The 23,045-nt window shown below is 36.7% G+C and overlaps 1 protein-coding gene across 1 annotated transcript; it reads right to left on the reverse strand.

The window, feature by feature from the left end:
* Positions 1-2,490: 2,490 nt before the first annotated feature.
* LOC137405412 (targeting protein for Xklp2-like) lies at positions 2,491-22,659 on the reverse strand. The gene is made up of 12 exons (XM_068091667.1): positions 22,519-22,659; positions 16,050-16,140; positions 12,705-13,475; positions 12,452-12,601; positions 12,039-12,216; positions 11,321-11,402; positions 11,051-11,201; positions 10,792-10,957; positions 10,271-10,435; positions 10,025-10,168; positions 9,776-9,887; positions 2,491-2,952 (listed from the first exon to the last, which is right to left on the reverse strand). Exons 1-12 carry the CDS (start codon positions 22,622-22,624, stop codon positions 2,684-2,686), a joined length of 2,385 nt encoding a protein of 794 aa, XP_067947768.1. The 5' UTR covers positions 22,625-22,659; the 3' UTR covers positions 2,491-2,683.
* Between the last annotated feature and the right edge of the window lie 386 nt (positions 22,660-23,045).

Here is a 23,045-nt window from a genome sequence, read left to right on the forward strand (position 1 = left end):
TTTATAGCTGCTAAGAATGGGCTATGACATCCTCTCTTTGTGCCAACAATCAAATTCAAACCCCTATTGAACATTGCTGAAGAAAGATGCGGTCAAAGAGAATTTTAATCAAAATGCTGTACTACCATTTCTTTAATCAATATTATAGCTATTCTATAATATAGCTATAATATTTTGAGATGTCTTCAAGTAATACCTTACTTTGTCATATTTGGAATTCTGCTATCACCTAAGCTCTTTAAACCAAGGTAATTTTACTTTCCATTAAACTGTTTATCCTGTTCGGACTGTTTTGCCTCAAGCAGATACATAAGGTAATTCAACAACAAAGTTCGTATCCCCAATGTGTCTCCACTATCAAGATCATAGCATACATTAGATGTGAACTTGACTAAAGCATCTGCAGTGTTAAGGTTCATGGTATAAGTAAATTAGTTATCTAGTATTATAGAAGACCCCCGGTTTATATATTAAAATTTATGAACTAAGGGTCTTCCTCAAGCGTATTACATATTATTAATAGAGTGAAATCACCACAGAGCTTCAGGCAATTAGACCTTCTTATCTATTCTTTTCATCTTGGAAAGATTGCTGAAACTGTTATTTCCCAGTTCAATATAGGTCATCCTACACTAGATAACCAATTTGCTTATACCATGAACCTTAATACTACAAATGATCCAGTCAAGTTCACATCTGACAAGTGCTATGATTTTGATAGTGAAGACACATAGGGGATACAAACTTTTTGCTAGATTTTAGCAAAGCATTTGAAAAGATGTTACTCCATGTAACTGTTAAAAAATTGCTCTGTTTAAAAAGTTGCTAAATCATTCCTGGTAAAGATTGCAACAAAAGTTTCATCATAGACCGTATACAAAGAGAAAAATATGGAGGCTCTACCTCATCGTACGAACACTACAGGATTGGAGTCCCCAAGGAAAAATTTTGGATCCTTTGTTACAGAATGTTTTTGTGCATGACCTCAAGCCAGGTGTCCAACATATAAAGTATGCTGATGACACTACCTTCTATAACACTGTGAAACGATATAGAGTGTTGGTCACAGAATCAACTAAGACTGAATCGCCAATATTGTTTACTTGTCAAAATTCTTTACAGCATGCGGCAGATTATGCATTCCTTTGATGTAAACAGAACTCCATGTCTCTGAATACCGCCAAGTCGCAAACTATCCATTTTACTCTCAGAAATGTAAGCAGCACTTCTATCACAATAAACAATGTGAACATAAAATATACTAGCAGTGTTAAACTTCTGAGCATACAAATAGAATCATTTACGGTTCTCAAGCCATGTTGACTTTATTATCTCAAAAACTAGACCATTAACGTATGCTTTACTTTAGCTCATAAAAATATGTGTAAGACAAAAAGGCCTATCACTTTTTTACCAGAACTGCATATTGTTCATTTTGTCTTACGCCACTCTAAGCTGGTATCCCTGTGTCCCGAAAATTGATAGAGAAAAATTAAAATGCTTTAAAATTTATGCTTTACGCCTTTACGGTTATGCTTCCTGATATGGACAGTTACGACCAGCGTCTAAATTCTTTTAATGCTGAAAAGCTGAATGCACTTTTATACATTTGCTGTTTAAAAGACTCAAACTGTATCCCCAATCTGCCTGACCATCCATTACATTCCAACTTCCCATAAAAACCGCGACACCTCATACCAGACAACAACACTCTGCAAATTTACGCTATAGAACAGCGTTATGCAAAAAAAGTTTTTTGGTAATACACATAATAATTTAATTAACTATTTTTTGTTTTTTTTCTCATGGTCTGATTTGCTCTGAACAACATTGACCGGCGTGAACAAAAATAATGTCTTATCTATCCATCATACGAAAAGTCCTGTGGCCCGTGGTATAGTCGGATAAAGATGCTTCATGGAGACGCTAACATAACCTTGAAACCTTCTTGGACCACATTTAGAGGACGAGAACCGAACTATTTCACGGCTCATAGTGGTTATCATTAGCTCGGTGTTTGCAGCTAGACAACCAATCAGTGATCGAACAACGCAGGGCTTCAATTCCGTAGGGTTCAGAATACGTATCTAGGAACCAGACCGATGCCAAATGCGATTATGTATGCCATGTATTGAGCCGAAGCCTGAAAGCTCATTAGTCTGGTCCCCTCACCAATGAATCGAAGCTTTGCAGATAATGAGCTTAACTTTTACAAAATCATTAACATAGAGTTCGGATAAACATGAATGTAGAGTTAAGCAGTCAGTTAATATCTAATCAAAGCAGCATAAGGCAGTGCAGCTTGCTGAGTGTTTCTTGATTACCAGGCAACAATCCAAATCAAAAATAGAATGTACACTACAACCACCTTCTGCGAGAGAGCATGCTCTACTGTAGGTGGTCATGACCTGGAGTATTGTATGGTTTTATCGACTGTTTCACTACTGATGCAATATGTTACTCGCCATACTTGTCAATGAGAAGTTCAATAAATTTGCAGTTTATTTGTGTTTTAAAAGCTTTAGCCTCCCATAATATGCAGCAAAATATTGACACATAATTGCTAATACTAAAAGCATGTTGAATAAAATGCTACACCGCCTATTATATGTTTAACTCACTAAAATATGAAAGCATAAATTGAAATAAAATTCAGTGAGTAAAATTGGGATAAAACCGTGTGTTAGCGCTGAGAAAACCGTGGAGACATCGGCTGTGTTAGTGGTCTGTCACTCTGTTTTATCTCTACAGGCTTATAATGCTTTATAGGGGCTGGCTTTATTATTGTCTTCTGACGCAACCTTATTAACTCCTTTCTCTCTTCCGCCGCCTGCCTCTTGCGCAGCTCTTCATCCAGAGCTCTTGCTTCAGCTTCCGCCTCCATTTTACGCATATCGTACTCCTTCCGTTCGCCTGCGCGTCTGGCAGAGCTGAGCTCAATATTGAGTGGCTCTACAAAGCATGTGTGATCTATAGCAATGCTTAGGCTGGGCACGTAGTCTGATTCCTAACAGTATTTTGAATTAGTAGACAGACTACCTCACAGTTTCGTTGTGGTCAGTATTAAGCTCACCATTACAACAAGCAAAGCCTAATTAATCCTGTTTCCCTTTAATACTATCAAACCTTATAACCACTTCTACATATGAAAGTAAAAACATTGGTAAAAATCAAACATACAACTTGAAAATAATGAAGAATTATTAAGTTACTTGAAACTATCTAGTTTGAATCAGAGTTGGCTATACCACATATATCTATCACTCACTCTATGAATCAGAGTTGGCTATACCACAGTCAAACATGGATAACTCGAACTTCACGGGACCGAGCAAAAGTGTTCGAATTATCAGAGCATTCAAGTTATCAGAGCACTGTCACAAGTCCATGTATTTACTTATTTATTAGTAGATACATGTACATATGCAAACTATAATATAAATCAAAAGCACAAATGGCTTGTTTCAAATTAAATGCTTCTAATGTAAAGTTTAAAACGTTTTTATCAAAAAGTATAGAGATTTTTCTATCACTTGAGATTGGTTTGTTGTTTGAGGTGATGTTATTGCCAGGACGTTTTTTTAGATTGACATTGGCAAAAATTGATCGTTGTTGAAATGCTCAAAAGAAAAGACATCTTTTTCTTTTGAGCGTTTTACCCACGATCAATTTTGCCGAGTTTTCTTGAAGTTTATGCAACTTCAAGAAAAAGTTACCAAAGAAAAATCCCTTACTTCACCTGGGATTCGTTAAGAGCAACACTCCGAGGCAGTTCAATTAAAAGTTTTACGAGGTTTAACGGTACATTGTATATCACTCACGCTTTTTGAATGGATACTTATTGAATGTACACACGTATTCTGTGTTTAGGTCAAACGATGAATAGTTTTTTAGCTATGACAACGTATACGTTTAATAAAAACATTTTTAAGACGTTTTAAACATTCAACATTCTGACGTTGATTCAACACGGAATCAACGTAGGAAAACTATTCGTCACGGGCTAGCCGGGTCACGCACTCAATAATTTTCGCCACGCACATACAAAACAACATGCTGTTTTTGTTTTGTATGTGCGTGGCGAAAATCCTTGCGCGCGTGATCCGGCAAGCCCGTGCTATTAATCGTATAGCAGTATAAATCAAATTTGACCAAACCTTTAGAAAAGTCGTTGACAAAATTATTTTGCCGATGGTGGTAATAACAACGCTTATGAATTACGAAAAGATGAGGTTTACCTCTATGGCTTTGAATAAAGTGATTTTCTAAAGCGATAACAACCGTTTCGGTAGCCGTTGGGCAAAAAACAGTTCGAATTAACAGTGTTGAGTTCGAGTTATCTATAGCAATTTATCATTACGTGGGAACGGACCAAAGAAACTGTTCGAATTAACCATGTTTTCGAGCTATCCGTGGCCGAGTTATCCATGTTTGACTGTATATCTATCACTCACTCTATGAATCAGAGTTGGCTATACCACATACAGTCAAACATGGATAACTCGAACTTCAAGGGACCGAGCAAAAGTGTTCGAATTATCAGAGCATTCAAGTTATCAGAGCACTGTCACAAGTCCATATATTTACTTATTTATTAGTAGATACATGTACATATACAAACTATAATATAAATCAAAAGCACAAATGGCTTGTTTCAAATATAATGCTTCTAATGTAAAGTTTAAAACGTTTTCATGAAAAAGTATAGAGATTTTTTCTATCACTTGAGATTGGTTTGTTGTTTGAGGTGATGTTATTGCCAGGACGTTTTTCAGATTGACATTGGCAAAACTTGATCGTTGTTGAAATGCTCAAAAGAAAAGACATTTTTTTCTTTTGGGGTTTTACCCACGATCAATTTTGCCGTTTTTTCTTGAAGTTTATGCAGATTACCTTACTTTACCTGGGATTCGTTAAGAGCAACACTCCGAGGCAGTTCAATTAGAAGTTTTACGTGGTTTTACGGTAGAGGTGGAACGAGACAGGTTTTTTAAGCTCGAGACGAGACTCGAGACACTGTCTTGTAAAAATTCGAGACTCGAGACACGAGACAGTAAAATAATGAGCATTTGGTGATGATTTCACTACACAAGTACTAGCTACTTGGTATATATAAAATTAATAAAACTATTATTAGATTGAATTTTCACCTGGTGTAAACGATTTAAATACAACATTTTAAAAGTGATATGCATGTAGTTTTTGTAAACAAAAGTGTCATAAACAGCTCTAAAATACCGAAGTTATATATTCTAAGAATTTTGAGCTTGATTGATCATAATTATTATAAACATATTGCTTTGTACATGTATATTTTTACCATCTATTGAATAGTTCTTACTTTTTAATGTAATGTGTAATGAAACCGATAGCCGTCGCTCTACAAAGAAATACCGCAACTAAAAGAACACACGATAACACTTTCATTCTTATCGTTTCATTAATGTTAAGTTTTGTTTGTGTATTAGCTGTAGTATGTGAATTATATTTAAATTGTACTCATGAAATTATATTAATTACTGTATACATGCACATGTATATTCTTATATTGAGCTAACAAAACGTCATTGTTAACCGAACACGGACTATGGTCGACACGGCCTTTCGTTCGTTTCTCTGTGTCCGGGCAAGTTTTACCCGCGATTGGTAGTATATACGTAAAAGAGGCCCGAATTTTATGAAGGGCAGTTGGTGTTTAGACACGATACGATAAAATACAGACATTTTACCCGCAAAAGTCTAATTTATTAAATTGGATTATTCGAAGAGTAATTAGATACGACCCGGTATCTGTTTTAAGGACACAGAACCGAACTAAAAAATAACAGGTAAGTAATAGTAATAGAGTAATAAGTAATAGTAATAAGTAATAACTAAAAGATAATCATGTCCGGACTACATGATTAGACTCAGTGGCCAACATAATCAGTAGCAACAGGGAGTAACGGACTGGGTATAACTTTAAAGGCAGTTGCCCGCAATCCATTACAATATATGGAGTCGTTGCTACCGCAAGAAACCATGTTTTAACAACCGTGCGCAGGCGCTCTAGTTCTATTTCCTGTCTCGAGTTTGGCAATAGTTAAGTCGAGACGAGACCGATACGAGACAGGTCAATACTCGAGACGTCTCGTGTCTCGTTCCACCTCTATTTTACGGTACATTCTATATCACTCACGCTTTTTTAATAGATACTTATTGAATGTACACACGTATTCTGTGTTTAGGTCAAACGATGAATAGTTTTTTTGTAGCTCAGACAACGTATACGTTTAATTACAACATTTTTTAAGACGTTTTAAACATTCAACATTCCGACGTTGATTCAACACGGAATCAACGTCGGAAAACTATTCATCACGGGTTAGCCGAGTCACGCACTCAAGGATTTTCGCCACGCACATACAAAACAACATGCGATTTTTGTTTTGTATGTGCGTGGCGAAAAATCTTGCGCGCGTGACCCGGCTAGCCCATGCTATTCATCGTATCGCAGTATAAATCAAATTTCACCAAACTTTTAGAAAAGTCGTTGACAAAAATATTTTGCCGATGGTGGTAATAACGACGCTTATGAATTACGAAAAGACGAAGTTTACCTCTATGGCTTTGAATAAAGTGATTTTCTAAAGCGAAAACAACCGTTTCGGTAGCTGTTGGGCAAAAAAACAGTTCGAATTAACAGTGTTGAGTTCGAGTTATCTATAGCAATTTATCATAACGTGGGAGCGGACCAAAGGAAATGTTCGAATTAACCATGTGTTCGAGCTATCCGTGGACGAGTTATCCATGTTTGACTGTATATCTATCACTCACTCTATGAATCAGTGTTGGCTATACCACATACGTATATCTATCACTCCCTCTATCACTGCATTCAATCATTACAGAGTACACATTTCCATTCACATATTTCTAAGGAACAGTTGAAATAGAGACATTTTAATGTACTATTTATTACTATTTTACATAAAATTTAGGTTTCTAAAATAAATTCGCTCATAGTTTTATATGGTTTAATATTATGTAATTACTTGAAGTAGTTATCATTGTGTTTTGGGCTATAGAATTAAATAAAATACAATGTAGTCTCACAAGTGTATTTGCTCTAGCATATGACGATTTCGACATACTAAGCAAATATCAGCATGATTAACTTTGCGTGCCAAGGTTTGACCGATGTGTTTGGGAGTTGTCCAAAAATGATAGAATGCTAAAAAATTGTATATTGTCATTTTAAATACGCTTCAATTATGTAGATTGCAGGCCAAACAGGAACTGGATATAGAAAATCGTATTGTAAATCGTAAATTGTATATAATATAAGTTTGTCTATGTGTCATTTAGGCCTGTATTCCCTGGTTGCAAGTTGGGGTGGCTGCAAATGTTAGGCGACTAGTTATGAACATCTGGGGTTCGGGGGTGGTGTAAGCCTTCCAATGGGGTTTAGGGGGCTCGCCAAAGTCTCACAAGATCACTCATTTGGCGATATCACTGCGGCGACAATATAGAACGCTAGTAAACTAGGTATTGGAAATTCCAAGTGAATGAGCTTAGACTGCAATTCTTAGTACTTAGCCGCCAAAAATCACTAAAAAATTGGGGCAGCTCAGCCACCCCAAGGAATACGGATCTGTTGTCATTCGGTATGTCCAGCTATAGCTATTAAAATCTTGCAGCCTGCTGGATTTGAAATCCAATTGTCTAACTGAGAGTCTATGAAGGCTCTTACAATTCACAGCTCTAACTATATACTGTATAGGAACACCCTTTTCCCGATTTCACAGCTAAAAGACGTATGAATCGAAACTATTAACTCTGAAACACGATACATTTTTGTGTGTTCGCAAATTTCTATTTTCGGTTTTTTGTAAGGTTCAATTTCTAAATCGGCAAAGGCTCATACTTTTCACGTGTACAATTATATTATCTCGAGTGGGAATAGCCTCTATATTCTTTCTGTTTGGTCAGACAAAGACAGTCAGATATCTAATTTTTTACATTTGCACCAGTATCGAGAGGTACCAGCATCGTCATATTCAAAGTTTTGATCGATAGCTTCTGGCGGAACAGTAACCTTTTTTATATACACACATTTCTATGCACGAATTGTTATTATTAATCCAACATATTCACGATTTTTATTTTGTGTTCTCAGTTCGTACTAATTGTATCATTACCAAATCATCTTTTATTGTACTAGTAGCAAAACAGACTCATTTATCAATTACTCGCTAATTATTTCACATTTACATTTAAACACTTTTATAATTGTCTTATTTTGTTTCTTAATCTATTTGCCCTGCACAAAACACTTTGCTTATGATATGAAGTTTGGAAGTTAGTTGTTTGACCAAGTTTGGAAACCTTTACAATTGGTTTGTTTTTTCCTTTAATGTATTTAAACTTGCACAGAACACTTTTCTCATGATATGAAGTTTGAAAGTTAGAGTAACTGTTTTTATATGCTAAATGAAAATAAATTTTTTGTGCGAAGACTCTTATTAATCGGGCAACGCCGGGCATTCAGTAGTAGTGATATAGTAATTGCACATAATGATCATACTCAGGACATAGACTTAATTATTTAGAAATGCATAGCTCAGAAACTAGATAGAGGCGCCTAATTATATTAGCGGTGGTTTGTTTCCGTAGTTATAATAAGGCTATCGTTAAAAAACTACAAAAACCTTGGACAAAAATATACGATGACAATGTATTGCAGTGTAAGGTTATTATAATTAAATGATTATAAACTATTCTAAAAGGAAATGAATATTAATTGAGAACAAGCTGCTTGTATCATAGCTATTTGCAAATAATTTGCTGCTGTTACACATTCAATTTGTAACCAAATGGTATACAAGGAGTTATAAAATGTTTTGCTGTGGTTACTACAAATAATAGACAGTCTGGTGGTAGTGAACTGTTGCTTTCCTGCTGTGATTACTACAGGTAAGAGACAGTCTGGTGGTAGTGAACTGTTGTTTTTCTGCTGTGGTTACTACAGATAAGAGACTCTGGTGGTAGTGAACTGTTGTTTTCCTGCTATGGTTACTACAGATAAGAGACAGTCTGGGGGTAGTGAACTGTTGTTTTCCTGCTATGGTTACTACAGATAAGAGACAGTCTGGGGGTAGTGAACTGTTGTTTTCCTGCTATGGTTACTACAGATAAGAGACAGTCTGGGGGTAGTGAACTGTTGTTTTCCTGCTATGGTTACTACAGATAAGAGACAGTCTGGGGGTAGTGAACTGTTGTTTTCCTGCTGTGGTTACTACAGATAAGAGACAGTCTGGGGTTAGTGAACTGTTGTTTTCCTGCTATGGTTACTAGAGATAAGAGACAATCTGGTTATAGTGAACTGTTGTTTTCCTGCTATGGTTACTACAGATAAGAGACAGTCTGGTTATAGTGAACTGTTGTTTTCCTGCTGTGGTTACTACAGATAAGAGACAGTCTGGGGGTAGTGAACTTTTGTTTTCCATGATGATATAAATTAGATTTACTTTAACTGTAAAGTGATTAAGAGTATTAGCAATCACCTGTCTCATTATTTCATATCCAATGGGTTAACAAGTTACCACAGTAACTATGGTAGCCTAATTACGTCGTTAAATAACGCAGTTGAAATATTTTTTAATGGAATAGTTTTGATTGAATATATATCCTTGATTTCTCTCTTATACCGATATCACATTTTCAATGTCTGGTATAATGATATTTTGTTCTGAACATCTGGGCATGATAGCCAAGATGAGCACATTCTACCCACCAGTTATTTTTGCAGCTTCCTTCTTCGGTACAAATGGGACCTTCTTCAAAACATCAGCTGGTCTGGCATGTATCATGGCTGCCTCCAGCATGCGTGATTTCTCAGCCTCTACCTATTATGTTTCAGCAATTGGAGAAGTGAGCATAAGGAATGAGGGAGTTATCATACCAATAGTTAGCAACATGGAACCTTCGAAAAGCGCAAGTGTGTCAGACGGAAATTTTTTTATTTACTTGTAAAGAGACAAACCTTGCGCTTAATTTTTTGTTGTTGTTGTTCTCCACGCTCATCAATCTTGAGGTGAAACGGCTCAGGAACAGTAGTGGGAAGAGTTTGCTTGGCTGGTATGGGTGCAGGCGACGGAGGCAGTGGATTAGCCTTGAATTCTCTAAGCTGTCAAATGATCAGATTGTGAAATTGAAGCAACAGTTGAAAGAAAAAACTGTTGAAAATATTTACGCTACACAAAAAGAAGTTTACTAATACACGCAATACCTTTCTTTCTTGTTCTTCTGCCTTGCTGAGCAGTTCAGCCTTTCGACGTTTAGCATCCTCATCCTTGGCCTCGAATGTAAATGGCTGCGCATGTGTTCGCTTGTGCTCAAGCTTTGGCTGGAACACTGTCGTATTTTTCGGAGGTGGATTAGCTTTGACTTTAAGCTGCAAGCAATACAACAATACGACATTGTATTGTGCTTTCTACTTGGCCATAACCTTTAAAATTAGGTTTTTGAAAGTGCCGATTTTCGCAGTCAAACAAACTTCGTCATGTCAGAGCGGCATGTAGGACTGCATAGAATCCAGTAGTGACAAGCTTGAGTTGAACAATGAAAGCTTAGGAAAGATAAAACGGGAGAGCAAGTGTGAGGACAAAGAAAGGCACACGTATAACTTATACTGCATGACTGCTAAAGTTCTAAGGAACTATCTATGAGCATAGTTTGCCTTAAGCTCATATTGTGTTACAGTGTAGATTACTCTGCTGGACAGAAACTAACTTTATGCGCTACTCATACCTGAACAGGTTCCACTTCCTTTTCTTTTGAAGCATGGGCAGCTATTCTCTTGTCTGTAGCAAACTTCATAGACACTGGCTCAGTCAAAGGAATACGCTGCACGTGCTTAACTCCTGTCATACCCTCCAATATTCGCTTATCGAGTGGTGCGGCTTTGAACTGCGCTCTAAAAAGCAGTTTTTGAATGGAAAGCAGTTGAAATGACCAGACCGACAAACAGAAAACCAAATGCTTCACCACTGTAACAAAGGTAACTCACTGTTTTATCTTATCAAGTTCCATCTGCTCTCTCTCGGCTGCTGAAGGTACACTAAGAGGGCGCTCTCTAAGTTTGGTTAGAAACTTGGGGCTACGCGGCTTAGTCATACGTGCCATTTTACTATAGACATCTCGACCCTGGCTTGATGATCCTTAGGACAGCACACAACATGGATATGGAGCAAACAATATGAATACTTGGGAGTGCATCAGACATAACTCAAAACAATAGAGCGGCAGGGAGGATTCAATGAGTTAAATACTAAGATACCGTAATCATGGGCATGGAGATTTGGATCACTCGATGCTGTTGTCTGGCCCATTTTATCATATATAGATCTTTTGGCATTGACCTGTACAAAATAGTTTTTGAATTACAACAAATTCTTGAAACATTTAATCTAAACAATTCTGAGTGACTAAAGAGAATGAGAGAAGCAGCCAAAGTAAAAAAAAAGCCAAAGCCTTAAATTCAACAGCTTCGATCACACTCAATCTATCGTTTTTTTGACGCCATCAAGCCGTTTGCAAATGCGCTCGTTCACGAAAAAGCCACCATATTTATAGAAAACGATCGTTTTTCTTTTATTTAATAGTAATTTTTGGCGCTGTTTTGATACTATAATGAAAAGATTGCAAACAAAAGCATTGTTTTCAAACATTTATTGCAAAAGCTTCGTGTTTTTAACGATAAAATTGTCTATAAAGATGGCCGACAACGATAAAATTACGTCACGAAAAAACGAAGGATACAGTTTGGCACAAGCAAAGCTGTTTGATTGGACAGCTCAGTCCAAGCAAATGCAGTGGTCAGATATTTTTTTCGATCAGTTTATTTATGCAGTTGACTAACTAGAAATCGGTGAAAATAAAATCAAATATTCAGGAAGAAAGTACCGGCTTCAAGATAGCGATGCTTTTAGTAACTTTGGTTGAATAATGACAAAGTGAAGGCAAGCTATAGTAAAGCATCACCAAATGTTACCCACAGTTTCATTTGATCTTGCTGTCGGTGGTTTATCCTTCCTGCCTCCAGAAAGTGAAATGTGTTTCAAGCCCTCCTCATTCATCTTCCTTAGACTACGCAGCTGTCTCTTTTCCTGTTCCACCTTTTCCATGACCAAGTCCTCTGTTGACTTCATCGGGGTTAGGCGTGTCCGTGATCGACTGTTTAGGATAGATAAAAACTTTAAGGGTTGCGACAAAATCCATGCCAAAGATTACCCAAATATTTCATAACCATGAATAGCTATTATAATTGTTTTGCCACTCCAAAAATAATCATAGGATATTTCAAGAACCAGACATCGCCAAATTTTTGTTGTATTGTTAAAAACACCAACAATGATGGCAGTACTAATGAGCCATTTGTATAAATCCAAGCATTTTAGACTATACATACCGCAAAAATGTTGGCGATTTAGGGATGGTGTTTTTCTGAACCTTGGGTGGCTTACTATCATAAGCGGACGAAGCCTTACGTTTGTTAAGTGAATTTTCACAAGTTGATGCATGCATTTTTGACTTTGCTGCTTCCGTAGGCCTCATCAATCTACAAATAACCAGTTTCGATGACAAAAAGAAAACACTACAGCCAACAGATATGATATTTGGGACAAACCATTACTTATTGACAGATATTTGTGGGTGAGTACCTTGAAAGCATTGGAGAAATCCCTGTCGATGAAGAGGTAGCCGATTTTGATATGTTTTCTGATTGAGACAGCGACCTTCGTATGGGTTGAGATGCCACGGAAGCAGAAGACCTCGTTGCACTTGATGTTCTCTGCCTTACACTAGGAACAGCAACTACTGCGCCAGTGGTGGAACTTGCTGTTGACCTAGTACAAGTGCGGGGAAAATGAGGAGCATCGCTGTTGTCCTTCGACCTTGTTCTGGCTCGTAATGTTTTTAGTGGAGACCGCTTACCTTTGAATGGTGTTCCAGAATGTGCTGGTTGTGACCGACGCCCATCTGAAGACATCCGTGAACGTAGCGGCTTGCCACCACTTCCCTTCTCTACGGGAGCTTGAAGAGCCTCCCTAGAAGGGGATGCTTTTACGGACACTCGTGTCATGCGAGGCTTTGTTGGGACTGGGGAGCCTGTACCACTACATGCATTATATTCCACTGGTGGAGGATAAGCTTCTAACAAATCTCCACAAGCTATTTTATCCTCCAGCTTCACTGAAGTGACCTCCTCTTTGGGCCCTTTCTGTGGAGATGAACGCACTAGTTCCGACTTCAGTTGAGGAGATGCAGCAGTTGTCGAACACTGAGGAGAAAGTGTCGCAGCAATTTTGTGTTGTATTTCTCGGGCGGCCGACCGTGTAACTCGACGTGTGACCGCAGCGACAGCCGGACTCTCATTTTGAGGCGTCTTCCTCACTAAAGGACTACTAACGGATAGTGGAGTCTTTGATGTCCTAAAATCAAAGTTGATACCAGGGTGGTGATATCTTTGCCCCTACATTATTGTCCTTGCTCCCATAACCAATTACATATACTTTGAAAATGAAGAGTACAATACATGCTCCTACAATGTAAATAATTCGTTCTGAGAATATGACGTTCTAGGGATTTTACAATATGCAAACAATATGCCAAATTTCATGTAAACTGCCAAAGCCGTTCTAAGATCGTCGCATGCACTTCTCCATGGCCTTTCAAATAGGAAAAAACTAACTTTTCAATTTAATGACTGTACAGTAATTGTGTTATTATTGGTTGATACTAATACCTTTTCTATTAACACTATTTTCTCTTAACACTTCTACTTGGTTCAGGGTTCATGATTACTAAATCATGCAAATCTTTAATGTCAGCTTCAATTGATCTTTTCATTTTTTTCTAGACAGCAAGGTCTACGATGAAAAAAAATTATGTAAACGTCTAAAATAAATAAAACAATAAAATATATATACTATCGTAAAAGCAGATGGTGAAAACAAATGTATGTCCATCTGTTTTTCAGAAGCTAGGGTTAGAGGTTAAAATAAAACGTTGGTTTTAAGAAGTCATTACATTCAGCTTAGTAGACCGATACTCTGACACCTGCACCAATTGACCGCCTTTATGTAGTCACCGAATTATTGTGTAGCCACTTATTCTCTTTGTTTTGTCATCACACCTGATGATCTCTCAAGGCACGCTAGATTGCGAGGATACATGTGCATTTAATGGAAATACCTCTATACGTTGATTTCTCTTCCAAGTGCAGCAAGAGGGAATACGATATTTTCAAGGCTAACTATAGGACTCTTGTTATTCAAATCTAGTAATCTAGTAATAGGAGATACAAGCATAAGTGTCTTCATAAGGTCCTCTGTGGCCAGTATATGGCCAAGTATGCAAGAGACCGCTTTGAAGAACAGCATCGCTCGGTCATTCTCCTTGAATAGGTTCGAATTTTTTTTAAAAGGTCGGCTAAAAGTAATAGTGAACGCGAGGCAAAAAGAGTCAAACCGGAAACAGATAATAAAAACTAGGACACCAAAATTAAAGTAAGTTTAGTAAAGATAAAAATTTAACTTCAAGTGTGTATTTGGTAAGCTAAATTCAAAGCTTCTGCTAAGTAGCGTCACAAAGGTACCAAACGCATTGCTGTCAAGTGTCTCTCAGACCACCATTAGCCACTGTGTCTGTCTCGAAGGTCAAAACTTACAGTAGCGCTCATAGTAATATTAAATTTTATTGCAGATTTTAACAACAAAATCGGTTTTTGTTACTTTTTTCAGCGTATTTACTAAATTACAACAGCTAAAGGTTGACTCGCAACAAAAGTCACATAACAGTTATTTGGTATCAAAAGATTCACCATGTCTTACTCTGTTGTGTAGTAAGTGCCAATTATGTGGAAATGTGATTACAAGCTCTTAAAAGCTCAAAAACGAAAAGTCACCGAAGACTGGAATCTCTTTATTTCTCTGACGTATTCATTACAGTTTGGTTATCGTCTTGTCACGTGATGTTTTCACGTGAATTGAAAGGCCAATAAAAAGCTCAATATAAAACTTATCGTAGCACTAGTTTATGACAAACACTTCGGGTTTTACCGAAGACCCCGTATCAAATATAGATGGTCGCTAGTTTACAGTTTTGTTTCATCTTGAACTAATCGTCAAGTCGTAATCTGATCATGTGACCTAATACTTCGCAAATAATTTTTGCAGCACTTTTCGATTATCACAGGTGACCAACGGGCTCGTCATGATTATCAGACAATGATATGTACTCCTTCGAGCTAAGGTTAAAAAGTTTAACAAATTTTTACGGTCATTTATAAGATATCAGTGCTAAAAGTGACAGCATTACAATGATGATAAAATAGACGCGTAAGAACAATAGACATAGTTTTATTGAATGCATGAAGTATATTTGAGAAAATATATCGACGAATGAGGTTGCATGGAAGTGTAAACAGAAACCATCCTGTAACAACTACGTCCCATTTGAGCCGCTTTGGAAAGCGAATCCAAACTACGGCGGTCTCGTGTGGCTGCGATAAATGTTCGTTTTTTTGCTTTTAAGAGCTTGTAATCACATTCCCATATATTTTGCATCTACAACACAACAGAGTAAAACATGGTGAATCTTATGATACCAAATAACTGTAATGTGAATTTTGTTGCAAGTCAACCTTTAAAAACAACGTTTTCCCACCATAATATGCTGTTTTATGTGTTTTTTTTACAGTAAGGTAACGGATTAATTTGTATTTAGTTATTTAATAAAAGAAATAATGCCGTGAGACAAGAGTAAATTGACATACGAACTCAGTCCCAAAACGGGTTAAGCTCGTATGTCGAGGTATGACTGTACTATGTTAGTGTGATTTTTTTTATTGATACTAGTTTTAATTTGACCAATAAAATTTGAGAACTTACAAGGAACATTGTACTTTGTGAGTTGTTTTTTATTTAAAAATCCAGAAGACACCTGTTCACAGAAACATAACTCAGGGCAATGCACTCATGCGCCATCTATGGCATATGACTTACATGCAGATTGAAGCAGATTTACACCATTTTGGTGTAACATTTCCAATATCCTTGAAGGCCCTTATAGATCGCTCACCAACTATCTTCTGATCTAAAACAGAATTTTAAAGCATAAATCAAGAATAGGGACACACAGCCATAAAAATGGGTAGTTATTTATTTATACACGCTGCCTAATCATTAATAAATGTAATGTTCTTTTGATTATTACAATAGTATGACTAGTCATAGCAAGTGACAATTGAGTGATAACCTGTCAGGTCATACAAATCAACGGTGGTGCGTGGTAAGAAACTGAAAATTGAAAGGTTGACTTGCAACAAAATTTACATTACAGTTATTTGGTATCAAAAGATTCACCATGTCTTACTCTGTTGTGTTGTGGGTGCCAAATGCGTGGAAATGTGATTACAAGCCCTTAAAAGCTCAAAAACGAAAAGCCGCCATAGATTGGAATCTACTTATTTGACGTATTCATTACAGTATGGTTATCGTCTTGTCACGTGATGTTCTCACGTGTATTGAAAGGCCAATAAAAAGCTCACTATAAAACATATCATAGCACTAGTTTATGACAAACACTTCGGGTTTTACCGAAGTCCCCGTATTAAATATAGATGCTCGCTACTTTACAGTTTTGTTTCGGCATTATTTAATCGTCAAGTCGTAATCTGATCACGTGACCCAATACTTCGCAAATAATTTTTGCAGCACTTTTCGATCATCACAGGTGACCAACAGGCTCGTCATGATTATCAGACAATGATATGTACTCCTTCAAGCTGAGATTAAAAAGTTTAACGATTTTTTACAGTAAGTAATAAGATATCAGTGCTAAAAGTGACAGCATTAAAATGACGATAAAATAGACGCGTAAGAGCAATAGACATGGTTTTATTGAATACGTGAAGTATATTTGTGAAAATATTTCGATGAATGAGGTTGCATGAAAGTGTAAACAGAAACCATCCTGTAACAACTACGTCCCATTTGAGCCGTTTTGGAAAGCGAATCCAAACTACGGCGGTCTCTTGTGGCTGCGATTGACTGTTCGGTTTTTAGCTTTTAAGAGCTTGTAATCACATTTCCATATATTTTGCACCTACAACACAACGCAGTAAGACATGGTGAATCTTATGATACCAAATAACTGTAATGTGAATTTTGTTGCAAGTTCAACCTTTAATGATCAGAGTTACACGTAAAGAAAAGCTTTTGTACCAGGTCTTGTTTGTATATTGGTCACAGCCTCAACAATTTGATCATATGAATCATTTAGACTTCAGAACTTATCATGATTATTAAGAAGTTTTACAGGCACTAGTTTCCTGTCTTGTAGCAAATCTAGATTTAACCTTTCTCTTGTTACCGTTACTGAAAAATCTCTCCCCTTTGCATTTTGAATAAACCTGATAGCCTATGACCGAATTCTTTCAAGCATATCTATGCGTTTTACGCTGTATGGATACTAAGCTTCCATTACATATTCCAGTAACGGTCTACATAAGGAGAGATATGCTACTCACTTTGAGGATCTTGAAATAGTACATGTTTTATCAATCCAAGTAACCTAGATGCTTTTTTTACATTGTTCTACACTGATATTCACATTTAAATATTTTATAGTTTCCACATAGCTCAAGGGTTGACTACACCGGTAGTAATTTTTAAAATGTTGTTTTGCGTTGACTATTTTGGTCAACTCATAAAACCAGGTTTTGTACCTGAATCAAATGTGACTAGTAAATTTTTTTCTACAAATTGATACTAATAATGACTAGATAACGCCGACTATGCATGACTTTATAGGGATGCAGTTGGTTTTGCCATATATTCGAACATATTCTTTTCAAAGATGCGGTTTGCTTATGCAGCTGAGAACTTCGCTTATACAAATGCTGTGATGAAATAAGTTAACTCGACAACCCAATTACCGTAGACTGGGTATGGCGGATTAGAGTGTCCCGAGTTTGCAACCAGAGTTGATAAACCGAGTTATACAGTCAAACATGGACAACTCGAACTTCACGGGACAGAGCGAAAGTGTTCGAATTATCAGAGCGTTCAAGTTATTAGAGCACTGTCACAAGTCCATGTATTTACTTATTTATTAGTAGATACATGTACATATACAAACTATAATATAAATCAAAAGCACAAATGGCTTGTTTCAAATTAAATGCTTCTAATGTAAAGTTTAAAAATTTTTATCAAAAAGTATAGAGATTTTTCTATCACTTGAGATTGGTTCGTTGTTTGAGGTGATGTTATTGCCAGGACGTTTTTTAGATTGACATTGGCAAAACTTGATCGTTGTTAAAATGCTCAAAAGAAAAGACATATTTTTCTTTTGAGCGTTTTACCCACGATCAATTTTGCCGATTTTTCTTGCAGTTTATGCAAAGATTACCTCACTTTACCTTGCTTCCGAAGGGCGATCGCTAAGCGGATGTTTGGTATAAATCAAATTTCACCAAACCTTTAGAAAAGTCGTTGACAAAAATACTTTGCCGATGGTGGTAATAACGACGCTTATGAATTACGAATAGTTGAGGTTTACCTCTATGGCTTGGAATAAAGTGATTTTCTAAAGCGATAACGACCGTTTCGGTAGCCGTTGGGAAAAGACAGTTCGAGTTAACAGTGTTGAGTTCAAGTTATCTATTAGAGATGCCCCGATTCTAAATTCACCAGCCGATTCAGATACCGATCCGATATACCGATCCTAATTGAAAAATAATCCGATTCAGATCTTTTGTGTTGCATAGATAGTAGCTCATTTTATTATGCAAATACAAACATAATGCAAAAAAAACATGAATATTATTGTATTTATTTGTTTGCATTTATGGAAAAAAATATATACATATTCACATACTGACATACCGTGCATGTAGTAACAAAACAGTCCATGTTTCTTGTAATTTGTAAATAAAGGTAATTACTGTTAGTGGTACAGTTCTATCTGTGATAACGAAGTCCCTCTTCTATTGTTGGATGAACTGCTGTGCCTGTACAAGTTTAGAGCAAATCAATGCATCTTTTAAAAACCGTTAGTGATTCAATTATCTCAGTAAGACGTCTCTTTTCTTCCATCATTATCAATGTAGCCGAGCATACTGAAGGGGAATTCCCTTGCAACAGATGTTGGAGGACAGGCTACATACCGATAAGCCACTGGGGTTACCGTTTTTTGTACAATACAAACGATCCATTGTATCGTCAGGATCAAGAGAGTGATGGATAACTTTATGCGTCGACTGTTTAAATTACTTTCGTAATGCTAGTAAATAGAATTATTACACTGCGTTCTTGTTTCCCACTTTTGTTATCTTGTTCGTGATTGCTTGCAATAAAACCTATCGCTGTAATTGGGAAATACCACACTTTTTGTTTACGTTCTGGCTAAAAAGTTTCCTTCGCTGTGTTGATCAGGCTATAGACATGAAATAAATTGTGTGGCAGGCCTGAAATTCATTAAGTAAAAGTAAGAAGCTTACGGCTGATGATTTTTTATTAGTATAGCAGGCTAAAATACAGTTTTCTGCTAAATGGTTGATCTGTAAAAAGTATCGGAAGGTTCAGATTTTTTAAGAAAAGATCGGCCGATACCGATTCAGATACTTGACACTCATATCGGCACCGATACCGATACCAAAATCGGGGCAACTCTATTATCTATAGCAATTTATCATTACGTGGGAACGGACCAAAGAAACCGTTCGAGTTAACCATGTGTTTGAGCTATCCGTGGGCGAGTTATCCATGTTTGACTGTATTTACAGAATCGCCTTTGCAATTTATATAACTCGGTTTATCAACGCGGGTTGCAAACTTGGGACACTTTATTCGGCCATAACTTCTAGTTTTACAGTACATTTTATGGAGCCTTATAGTGCCCGTGTTCCATGTTCTCAACCCGCGTTGTTGAACTTGTTGAAGTTTTACAGTACATACATAGTTTAATTTCTATTAGCTGTCAGTGTACCATTGTTAATATAACCAGATTTACGGTTATGCTACCGTAATACCAGTCTATTGCGCCTTATATTTACAAACCAGAGAAAAGGATTTTCCCCGGTTTGCAGAAGCCGAGTTCTTCAAATTGGTGTATAACTCTTGCTTTGTAAACACGAGTCCCTGGTAAAAGCAATAAGTTCTAGCTTTACAGTACATACATAGTTTAATTTCTATTAGCTAACGGGTGCCTGTCGGTGTACCATTGTTAACATAACCAGATCTACAGTTATGCTACTGTAATACCTATGGCGGATTAGAGTGCTAAGGGTTTGCAACTCGAGTTGATGAACCGAGTTATATTTACAAACTCAAGTTTGTAAATATATGGTGCAATATACTCCTATTACGGTAGCATAACCGTAGATCTAGTTATGTTAACAATGGTGCACCGACAGGCACCCGTTAGCTAATAGAAATTAAACTATGTACTGTAAAACTAGAACTTACGGCGAATTAGAGTGTCCCGATTTGCAACCTTAGTTGATAAACCGAATTATATTTACGAACTCGAGTTTATAAATATAACTCGGTTAATCAACTCAGGTTGCAAACTCGGTACACTTTAATTCGCCATAAGTTGTTGTTTTCCAGTACATACATAGTTCAATTTTTATTAGCTAACGGCTGCCTGTCGGTGTACCATTGTTAATATAACCAGATCTACGATTTGCTACCATAATAAAACTATATTGCATTTTATTTTTACAAATCGAGCTTGTAAAAATAACTCAGTTTATTAACTCGGGGCACTATAAGGCTCCATACACACTAGCTTTACACAAATTTTGAAGAACTCGGTTTCTGAAAACTGGGAAAATCTGCTCGAAAGCAAGTTAAAAAACCTGAGTTACTGTTTTCGAGCTGGCAATGATCCAACTCGTTCTAAACAACTCAATTGTTCTCATCTCTTTTAATGCTTTTTTCTAGCTATATTTTTATATGGAATTTTTTGGGTGCATCGTTAAATGTCCTTGATATAATTTTTATGTTTGATCATTTCCGGTGTTCATTCAGTTTCTTGTCAGGTTCTATAAAGATAACTCTTTTTTTCCATTTGAAAAAGAAGTGGCCCGGCCCCACATATATTGCTTTTTAGTTTGCTTTTTACATTCTACAATTGCTTTTGTCTTTTTATATTTATATAAATATGCGCAAATATCGCCAATATTTATAGTTTGAATATATATATTTAAATTATTAATTAATTATTAAACTATATATAATATGCGCAAATGCGGTTCTGTAAATGAGACACTCTCACAATTACTCACTCCGTTATCTGGCATTATCGGGTGGGTCCATTGCTCCCGTACCAAAACTTAAACTATTTTTACTACTACTTTACTACCTCTACTACAACTAGCACGTGGGTAATGTATGGTTGTTAAACTGTGTTGTGATTGGCTTACATTGTAGCCTCTATTCGAGGCCGGGTGTTTATATGGACACCCGAAAGTTAATCTACAGTACAGGCTACCTCCGGAACCCGTGAGAGACATTTTGGTGTAGGATGAAACCTGGTTATTCTTGGCCAAAAATCGTGGCAGGTATATTTCCAGAAAATAAGGTATTAACCATTATGTAACTTGGTTGGCCTATTTTATTTGAGGTATTCAGATACTTTAATAGGTTACTCATCCATTAGTAGGTTGTGTTTGGCCAATAGAATTGACATCTGTTGGTGTTTTGACTATTTGTGCGGAAGACCACGATTAGTGAGTCTACCCTGTTGTTTGTGTTGTGTGTGTGGGGGTTGGTGGGTGTGGCGGAAATCCTTGAGTGCGGGACTAGGCTAGCCCATGGCTATAAGGCTCCATAGTAGTCGGTACTCCTATGTTTACACAACATTTAGAGGATACTAATATGACAAACTTTTAATTTCCTTTATTTGAAGCGTTTGAGACATAATAATGTCTTTGTAGTTGGATTAAAAATTTTATTCTTGCAATCATGAGCAAATACAAAATAAAATATATGTTAATGGAACCGCGTAGAACTAGACTTTTTTATCCCATTAGCCGATGTGAATACGAAAGATAGAGACAGACTGTTTCACTGTATACATCATTTTGGGCAAGTCTGGGCACATCTTTTTCTGAGCTGTTTACCGCGATCAATTTTTGGCGATTTTAATCTTCAAACATATTGACAATGAGATCGCCTAAAACAACAAACGACATATCGACTGACACAGGAAAATCAATAATTTCTGTTAAAGTCAACTAGAATTTGACGCAATCACATCTTTAAAGCCTTAAAAACACCTCTGCAATTTTGTATCGTCGGCATACAAAACTGGACTTCACGTAACAAAAGCAATCAGCCCAATATTTTTTAATCAATAACCGAGTAAGCCCAACTAACACAAACGAGCGTTAGTGGCGGAGTTGGTTTGTGGTCAATGCAACACAACTGAGATAGCTCATGTCGGCAAATTACGTTTTCTTACCGAATATTGATTCATTCACTGATATATCCGTAGCATCAAAATCTACCAGTCCAGGGGCGTCCATCTCATACATAGAGTCATAATATGGCGCCTCTACATCCTCCATTCTTGAAAAATAAAATTAAAACTTCTACTCTCCCGTAACGGTATTGAACTTTTGTTCTTGAATTTTCTGCGCATTCAATGTTAGCCAATGAGCACACCGTACACGGTTTTGAGCCAATGAAGTGCTTTCATGTTTTTCATAGCGCAGAATCTTTAAATTGTGCGTAGAGCTATTTTACCGAACATTAAAACTTCTATGAGTTGAAAGCAGACAACTTCGAAACTGTCCACAGTACAGCTGAAATACACACTTTCACATACATGTATACATCTGCAAGTATGTATATATATATATATATACGTATATATTGTAATACAGTGCATGGGGTTTTTTAAACAAGGTTTTTTTCCAAAGGTTGACCTTAAGCACATTGCTTGTTTGAAAATAAATTGATTGAGCACAAAAAACTTGGATTTTCAGC

The sequence above is a fragment of the Watersipora subatra genome, chromosome 1 (assembly GCF_963576615.1).
Source record: "Watersipora subatra chromosome 1, tzWatSuba1.1, whole genome shotgun sequence".
Lineage (NCBI taxonomy): Eukaryota > Metazoa > Bryozoa > Gymnolaemata > Cheilostomatida > Watersiporidae > Watersipora > Watersipora subatra.